This window comes from Austrofundulus limnaeus, unplaced genomic scaffold (assembly GCF_001266775.1).
Source record: "Austrofundulus limnaeus strain Quisiro unplaced genomic scaffold, Austrofundulus_limnaeus-1.0 Scaffold385, whole genome shotgun sequence".
NCBI classification, from domain to species: domain Eukaryota; kingdom Metazoa; phylum Chordata; class Actinopteri; order Cyprinodontiformes; family Rivulidae; genus Austrofundulus; species Austrofundulus limnaeus.
Window position 1 is genome coordinate 447,686 of NW_013952787.1, and position 9,921 is coordinate 457,606.

Here is a 9,921-nt window from a genome sequence, read left to right on the forward strand (position 1 = left end):
AACTAGGATGTAGTTAGGCAATTAAATATTCATGTATGTGTAAATTTATTACCATAATTGCAGGTGAGTCACATAAATTTGTTTTTATAAAACATGTAGCCCCCCCACCCCAAGACCAATTTCCTAGTGGAAACACTGGGTTTACATGCAAAGTCAATGGTGGACGCACATCTAGGGGTGTCTAGAAGCCGAGCAGTGCGTCTGGTGCATTTGGAGCAGTGCGGTTCGAAGCGGTGCACACGTCATAAGCATTTTCAGTGCGTGCGGCGCGTCCCAAGCATCCGACGCATGAGTTGGAAAATCTGAACTTTTGCTGCTCGACGCGTCACATCAACCACCTGAGACTCTGCTCAGTGACGTACTGGTGATGAGCCGGAAATACAGGAAGCCCGGGAAATCGGATCACACAAACAATGGAGGAAAAACTGATAGTCCAATCATTTATGATCATTCCAGTGTCCRTTATCWTGATAGAAATGGAMGATTAGTGAGGAARTCRGCATGTTTGGTAAGTYATCGAAACTACGGTTAAAAAGGCTCCTCCTCTCGAGCAACTAAAGAAGCGCGTCTACGTTCAACATCAAATGCGTCTGTCCTCACTGGACACCAGCATCAAGATGCGTGCGTTTTGAGATTTTTGGAGGCGYGCAACGCATTTGGTGTAAACGTAGCGTTATGGAGCCTAAACAGCGACWGCTTACACTGACATTGAAAATCTGTTGTGGCGTCTGAGAACGTTGACCCCTGACTCACCTACAATGGGCCCAACAACCACTCCATGTTTCAGCAGCTCGTCCCGTAGCCCCTCGTCAGTCAGTGCGGTCACATCTGGCTCTTTCATCTCAATCTTCTCTGAATTCCTGCTGGATTTCTGCGGGAACAACAGAACTTTGTTAGAAACTCAMAACCAGACTTAAAACCAAGTTTTGAGGGACAAGGTCTTTAATAGTGTTACCCCATAGTCTGAGCCTTTAGGTTTTTCCTCAAGCCTTTAAAGCCTCTAACACAAGAGTGGGCATTTATTTTTCTCTGGGGGCCACATGAGAAATTTGAGCGATGTTGGAGGGCCGAAATAAACAATACGTTGTACTTAATTCTGCTTAATAGTCATTTTTATACCCATTGTTAAGAACAGTAAATTAAATATTTTGATTAGCTGCTTCTGCTATAGGACAAGGATGTTGTAAATATTTATATAAATATGTGAAATTGTGATGTAGGAGATAAAGGAAAATATTCCTTTGCAAACAAAACAAAAACCAATCATATGATTCGTTTTTGTGATGCAAAGAATAGCAGAAAGGTGATCAGTGACAGGATCTGTACCTGGATCTGTTGACTTCATCACTGAGAATGTCTGTTTAAATATGTAGGTAAATCCAAACAGGACTGATCTAAGAGCTGCTTTGATGCATTTTTTAAGTTTTAAAAAAATTGGTAGGCCGGACAGAAGTCACTCATGGGCCACATACAGCCCGCGGRCCACCAGTTGCCCACCCCTGCTCTAACATGTTTCAGCTCCATCTTATCAACTCTGGGAAGCATCCCCACAGTGTGTTTGTTTTGGTCATTGGCTGCCCTGAAAGAATGTCCTCCACTGTAAGAAARTATCAGCTGACCCTCAGTTCTAGAGACATTTTTGGCACTGATTTCACCAAACAGAGTCATGAGGTTTTGAGGGGTTTGCGAGACAGTTTTCAACTCGATAAGACATGTCGTGAGGTTTTAATCTCGTTACACACCCCTAAGCGTCATGGCAGTAATTATAATATTGAAACTGCATGTTTTTCCTGATGCCGTGCCGCTCCAGAGGACACAGACCAAGACATTATGGCAGGATTAGAYCCTTCGAGTTTGGAATTCTTCAGAAGGAAAATGGAGAATATTTTGACCAGGACTGATGGATTCAACAGGAAATAATAAAGTTTAATAACRTGGGCGTTTCTGCACATCTCCATTCTGCTGGTTTTAATATGTACATCTGTGAACCTGCAGAAGAAGCAGAACAAGCTCAAACTGGGGTCTAAAACGTGTTTTGATATGAAGCAGGCCGACCCACAGAGGGAGGAGCAGCATTGAGTCCGCAGCCTTCCACTCATAGTAAACAACTGTGAACTGAACCAGCCTGCAGGAAATTACAACTTGTTTCAATCCAGGAGACTGGAATGAAGTCCTGCTCCTCCTCCTCAGCTTAGAGCCAAACTGACTCAGAATCTGCTCCAGCAGAACTCAAACCACTCAATGGTTTGCTCTGAGCGCGCCATCTGATATCACWATGTGTCTGCTCATAAACACGTGGTTTCCTTCTGACTTCAGATTTTCAGAGTTCTACTTTAGTTCAGTCTGCACACATCAGAACCACCACAGTGCAGTCAGCACCACTGTTCACATCTCCACGCTGTCCCCCCCTTTTTAAATTAACCTTTTTATTGAGAAAGCACTGTATTTTACAATGGCGTGGTTATCAATGCACACTATTGTGATTCGTTTCCCATCCAAGTTATCTCCACTTTGGCRCACTTCTCCTCCTGCATACTTTGTCCTAGAGCTGCCATTCTAATTTATATCTGTAAAGCTCCTGTGCCAAATGATGGCTATGCCTTTTGGTGCCTGTACAACTTATAGTTTTGAAATATTAATGTTTAATAATTTATAATGGGAGTCCATAGAGCCTTGCATTGGTCCAATACTGCCCCCTGCTGTATCTACTCAGTACTGAACCATAGTTTAATGATATTTGATCTCAATAGTTCAGTGGTTACAATACTAATATGATTGTATTTTGATGTTTTACTAAAATGTCTTAATACTGCTCTATTGTTGTAATATTATCCAGTTTAGTGTCAATAATAGTATTGGCAATGTGGCCTCTTTCTGCACACATACAAACCAACCACTGGCACCACCCTTGGTCACAGCTCCAATGGTCTAATCCTCAATGCGATGGACTTTCATGTGGGAGAACAGGGTTCAAAACCCAGCTAAAGCAACTTTAACAGAAAATCTCTACAAACTTCATATTGTCACACAATTACCCTTATTACAAACACCTGCTGACTTGAAAAGCACAAGCTGGTGTAAAAAACACATTTGAACTTGGTCACAGTTCATTCTGCAAGTCCATTGCTGCAGGCAAAGCCATGCTGCAGTGATGTGCTACATGGCAATGTACACTTGTTTTTACATCGTGAAAACCCATGTCTAGTATTACATTGCTTTTGCTTTCAAGAACAACACAAAACAAAGAACAGAAGAAAAGAAAAAAAAAGGAACAAAAAAATATACACATGGGTGAGGGTGGCAGGGTACCCAGAATACAATCCAGTCATTTACATCATTTTTCAGATCACTGCATCAATCACTGGATAACAGCAAGATTTACAAAAAATCTGACCTAACCGGTTTGACATAATTCGTCCACTTTGACCATATTTTGTAAAACAGGGTTCCCACACCTTGGTCAACATCAAATTCAAGGACCTTTTAAGGACTTTCCAGTACCAATTTCCTCAAATTCATGCACCACGCGCAACGGCAATACTGCTACCGCAGAATGTTACCAATAAACAGGTTTAATATCATATAAATTCAATGAAAAACTGAACAACAGAAGTTGTTGAGTCAGAATCAATGAAAGAAAGTGGATTAAATGTACACTCTACATTCATATCCACAATAAATAATTATGTCCTGGGGAGGTTCAGCAGCTCACTTTGGGAGGAGGGGATGTGAACAGGTCCAGACCCTCGGTGAGGACAGGAGGAGCTGTGGTGATCTCACCTGGGCTCAGAAAGAACGACCCGCCCTACTCTGCTCTGATTGGCTAAAACTATGACTATGGCTCACATTATTGGTTGAAAGCCACGCCAGTTTACCGTAATCCTGAGTTATGATCCACCGCATTATTATTATTACAATTTTTTTATAGTTGATAAAAATCAGTCGCGTGAATAGAGAACTTCGATCCCCCGCAAAAATTCAAGGACTTTTGAGGACAAGTGTAATTTTTGGCTGTTTTCACAAACTTTCCAGGGCATTGAAATCATTTTTTTAAATTCACAAACTTTCAAGGATTTCAAGGACCTGTGGGAACCCTAGTAAATGTGTCCCTTTGCTCTTGGACAGAGGAGGACAGTTTTTCGTATAGATCACACCGTTTTACTGACATTTACAAATCAACTTGACTACTGAGGAGGAAGTGACCGTATTTGGGCAGATGGGTGGAGCTTAAGAGAGAACTTTTCAACAACTGAAAGTTCAGAGTGTCCCAGCAGGGACTGGTTTTCAGTTTTATAGATCCTGAGTTCAAATGTGGTGTGGTAGCAGCTGAGAGTCAGAACAGCAGGCGACATCAACCGATTCAAAATCTGCTGGGCCTCTAACTCATTTCACCAGAACCAGAACTGAACTGAAGAATGTAAAGAATGCTTGCTGTGGTCCAGAGTGTGGAAATGCAAGATGGTTCTGAGTGAGAGAYGTGTCTCTGACCGGACCCTCAGACGGGTCGGTTCTGGACGCGAGCCGTACTGTTAATCACAGAAAGCGCCATGCTCTGCAGACACACCCAGCTTTGAAGCGCTGCCACTCGATTTGGAGCGCACATGCTCATTCACTCCACGGGTCGGCCRTGCAGATCGAGCCAGAACCTGCGGCTGCACGCTCCGGCTCCTCCCTGCCAGGCTCTGAAACAAACAGTGCGTATTCTGAAGCCAACAGAAATTCATTTCATTCTGTAAACAGAGCAGCCGGAGCAAAACCATGCCAGCAATGTGAGGAATGAAGTTTTGCCCACCGGTACCGCTCACCTGCAGCCTGTAATCACTGATACACCAGAGCGTCGGGCTGAACAGAAACACACAATAACTGCACTTTAATAGCACACACGGGAAAATTTTTTTAAACTGACACGCAGGAGCAAGCAAGGATCTGTATCTGTGCTTCATTTGCTGCTTTTCCTGAACACGAAATCTTGTGATCTGAAAGGGATACGTCGGAGTAAACTAATAAACATAAATAAAACGCACAAAGTTGAATTAAACTCTAATTTCTGAAGGCTTCAGAATAGAAATCCAGTTCTTTTGTTGTTACATTTTTTAAATTAAATATGACCTGGATGAATGAGAATCTTCATCAACATGTTTAACAGAACCTTACTCTGTGAGGAGGTTGCACTTGAGTGAAGACCTGGTGTTACAGAACATGTAGGCCAAGCTTCCGTTTGAACCTGCCCTGCAGCATTCCTCTTTCAGATTTTCTAACTGACTCAACGGTTTGTTCCTAAACACTCCGAACACTATCAGAAGTTCAGATTGGTAAGACCCGTCAGACCCGTGAACCCTTCCAGTCCTGAAACCCTGATCCYGTCAGAGCACAAAGAGCTACAGCTCAGTGAAGTTCACCTGAATGAATTGTCCCACAGCCAGCAGCGGTCAATGAATGCATCACGTACATTCAGGACCAGACTTGTCCTGCTACTGCACACCTGTTCCACTTCCAGTCCACTTCAAATGGATCAAATGCAGGAAACCATTGTATCGGGATGGCAACCAGTAAAGAGAATCCAAGAACAAGAGTTGATGTGATGGATGAGTTCAAGGATCAATATGTTGTCTTTACCTTGAACCTTACAACATATAGAAAACTACAACTGTAACAAACTAGAGCTGGGAGGTATGACCCAAATTTTATATCACGGTATTTTCAACAATTACACCGGTTTCACGGTATTCGACGGTATTTTTTTCCCTCACAGCTCAGCTGATAATAAAATGTACAAACTTTGCTTATTGCCTTTTTTCTTTTACTGTACCTCTGTATCACTAGCTGCGTTTCCATTGACCATGAAAATGCACAAATTAGAATTTCGCAAATAAAATTTGCTCAATGGAAACACGTCAATTTTGAAAAAAAAAATACGTTTTTTGACAAAATGTTTTTGCGCTAGGATGAGGTGGTTTTTTGGCCATATCGAAATTGGTGTTTTTCGCAAAACTGCAACGGAAACACTTTTTTCGCATCACGGGAGTCACGTGATGAAGAACCGGCTGTTTCTACTGGCGAAAAAGACGACGACGAAGAAGATAACAGGAAGTAGAAGTAGTAGTAATATCACAGAAGTAGTATAAAATAGTAAACTCACCGACTACAATTTCTCAAAAACACAGCATACGTAGCCGCTCCCAAGTAGGGGCTTTTCACTGGAAAGCCTTGATAAAAGACGCTAACGTCTGTGCTAGTGTCATGGTAGCAACATGCTATGTGTTTACATCCATCGCCGCCATGTTTGTAATGACTTATCGCAAGAACAAACGTATTCACGTGTGACTTTAATAGCATTTCTTACTTAATGGAAACACCGCAGTTGCGAAGTGGTGTTTTTCGACATTAACAGAATATCGACAAAGTTTTGCGCACTTTTGCAATGGAAACGCAGCTACTGTTTCCCTCCTCTTGTACGTCTTTTCTTCTTTGCCTGGTTGTAGACAGTAATCATGCATTTTAGTCCGATCATGAAGGGTTGAGAAAAGATCATTATCGGGTCAATCGTTGTGCGACTCACCTTGCACACCAGTCAACTCAGCTCTACAAAACTACATCCCCCCGGGCTTTTCACAGTAGAAGAACTTTAAAGTCTCCATGCAATAACGTCTCCATTATAACGTTGCGCGTTAAATCTAACTGTGCACGTCACTGAAGAGGGATTTTTTACATCAGTAAATATAAGCAGCTGAAACACTACCTGCCGCCAGTTACTGTAACGTTAGCATGCTAATGCTCTTAGCGGTGCTGTGGAAAACGTGTTCCCCGGGAAACAGTTTACTGGCGGCCGCGACGAAACGTTCCGCACGTGTTCAGGCTATTTAAACCGCTATGTACGGTATTCAAAATATTCATATCATAAAAAAAATAAAAACCGGTTTTCGTTACAAAATGGTATACCGCCCAGCACTATAACAAACCTTAACTTGGTACATTTCATCATATTGTCTTACTAATATTTTTATGCACGCAATGACCTTTTCTCATATGGTTCTGTCTTTTGACCTGGTCACATAAAAGAGGAACTGCTAAATACATTAAGACACTTTTCAAAAAGAAAATCAAAGATTTTGAAAGAAACTTCCTTTTCATGTTCATTTTTGCAATATTATCAGTAAGTATAAGACCTTAGACTTAGAAAATGATCTAAATTTTGTTTTTAGAGTTTTAAATGGGCTTGTTCCTCTATCATTACATTCTTCTATCCAGAAGCAGCAACTACATTCAAGAAGCAGACAACAGATGTGTGATCAAAGTATGAGGTAAACCTGTCTGCCGTGTCAGTTTTTCAAAATATTGCAAGTTTGACTAAATAAATTAAATCCCAAACTAAGCTAGCCTCATTTAGCATCCTGAAAACAAACAGGTGCTCAAAACAGTCAATTTTGTGAACCGAAAAGACGACTGAGCAGAAATCTAATCTTTTTAAAAGGTATTTTATTTCAAGTGTATATGATCATAATGTGAACTGAATATTAATCTGAACGGTCATTAATTTTAACATCCAGTGCTTAATAGGGATGTCCCGATCAGATACTCAGTACTGGTACCGTATCTGTGGCAGATATGGCCATTTTTTTGAAAATCGGGTAGAATCGGATTTAGTCATGTGATCGGGCCGATCCAGTTTTTGCGATAGTTTTCAGCATCATCATGCTATACAACTGCTGTTAAGAAGTCAAGACGCACACAAGTACGCAACCATGTCCACAGTGTGGAAACACTTTCCAATGGAAAACAATGTTGCTGAAACTGGATCTTGCAAAATCTGCAAACTGGATGTTTCTTGTGGTGGGAACAGCAGGGCTCGCTTTAATACTACCAACCTTGTCACTTGAAAAGAAATAAAGCTATCGGATTGGTATCGGATAGACTAATCATTAAAAAAATCGGATTGTATCGGGAGCCAAAAACCTGGATCGGGACATCCCTAGTGCTTAATGTAACTGTTTTTAACTGTGTTTTTTAACAACCTGGTAAAGAAAGCTGGTTCTAATCAGGTGCTGAGGTGAAGACACCTAGGGCCTCATGTATAAACGGTGCGTAAGCACAAAAAAGTTGCGTGCGCCAGGTTCTACGCCCACGTTCTGCTGTATCAAAACCAACGTTGCGTTTTCACCTGCCGTGAGAATGTGCGGCAGCCACGCAAAGTTTTTCAGTCGACAGTTTTAACTCACAAAGTCACGAATCTGACCTGAATCTATAGAAATATGACTTTGTTGTGTTTTCTGGATGTAAGGAGCGTCTGAACACAGTATTAGAATTTTTTTTAGTTTGAGTTTTTATTATTTAAACTCAAACGATCATGAAACTGAACCACGGCACTGAAACTCATTTAACCTCAGACAAGAAAATAGATCAGTCTAAAAATGATCAAATGAACCTCAGCCCAGTCTACTGTAAACTGTTTTTATATTTTTGTCACATAGTTGGAAACCTTTTGGGTCCCGGGCTGGAAAAACCCGACACGTGCGGCATAAAAAAATAACAACAAAAAAGGCTGAAGAGAGGGAACAAAATCGGATGCAAATGGTGGCTCACTGTACGGTAAGAATAACTATTTTTTCTGTTTGTAGCCTTCTGGCTGATGCTGAGTGTTGATCTGTGGCCGTAGCGCAGCAGGCTTGCGCTTTGGGTAGCTATTCACGCCAGGCGCGCGCACTCTCGCCAGCTGGGAAGGTGTTCATATGTGTCAACCCCTTTGGACGTTTACCTGTCTAATGAGCCTCAAAAGCCTCTTTTTTAATGTCCGTTCAACGCCGTGTTCAACTAAATAGACAACAACTAAGCAGGCTTCAATATCACATTTGGGAGATTTCTGTAAATTTCAGGAAAATCTCAGGCTTTGGTTATCCCGTGCGAATGTGCCACATAAAACAATGACACTCCACTACTTATTTAGACAATTTTCTCACTCATTCTCCATTTAATGTATAGTTTTCCTGCATCTAAAAATCATTTCTGATCCCACAGAGAGGAATCGGAGGAGAGTCTCACACGCTGGACACATTTACATCTATTTTACAGATTTAAATGGAGGCGTGTCAGGGGAGGTGTCTCAGGTGCGCTACATTCCACGTTCATTGGGATGTATGAACAAGGAAAGGTTCGCAGGAACCTGCGTACGCATGGAGTTATACATCTGAATATTTTGGTGCGGCGCACATTTCTAAATTTGTCCGTACGCCAACTTTTAGTGTGAAAAATGCGCAATCCTTTATGCATGAGGCCCCAGAGCCTGCTAGCTGGCCTTGGACAGCGTCAACATTTTCATATCATTTGATTGGCCGATCAGAGAGCAGAAGATTCAGAACTGGGAAAATAGATTTCTGTAGCATCTTACAAGCTAAATGCAGAACAGACATTCTCAGCATTACAGAAAATTAAAACTTGTGACAAAAAATGCAGAACAGAACAGACTGGACTTTCAGTGTTAGCTTCATGATGGTGATAGAAAAGGAGTTGATGAAATGGAAATGCAAGGACTTGTGTGGCAGAATCGGATTCTTCTTGAGGAAAACGAGGATGGAGTTTGTAAACAGATAAAAAGTTTTGGTGAGTCAAACATATTTTATTTAAATGTTATTTATTAAGTCCGTTAAACACAGACAGGATTCCATGCAACCTTCAGGTGCATGGAATTTTTTTTTCTTTTTGATTAACTTCCAGTCTTCAACAGCTTCTGACAGACCTGTGGTCTGTAGTGTGACTGTCGATGAGGTGTGTCTGCAGAACACTGCTTTTCATCTGCCATTCCAGGTCAATATACAGGTGCTGGTCATAAAATTAGAATATCATGAAAAAGTAGATTTATTTCAGTAATTCCATTTAAAAAGTGAAACTTGTATATTATATTCATACATTACATACAAACTCATATAT

General features: G+C 41.3%; 1 protein-coding gene across 1 annotated transcript in view; it reads right to left on the minus strand.

Annotated features, from left to right (window-relative positions):
* The window catches only part of tmpoa (thymopoietin a), a 27,104-nt gene that overhangs the window by 10,242 nt on the left and 6,941 nt on the right, over positions 1–9,921 (minus strand). The window contains exon 2 of the mRNA XM_014023668.1: positions 754–871. Within this exon, the coding sequence (XP_013879122.1) occupies positions 754–871 (118 nt within the window). The remainder of the gene's footprint in view (positions 1–753; positions 872–9,921) is intronic.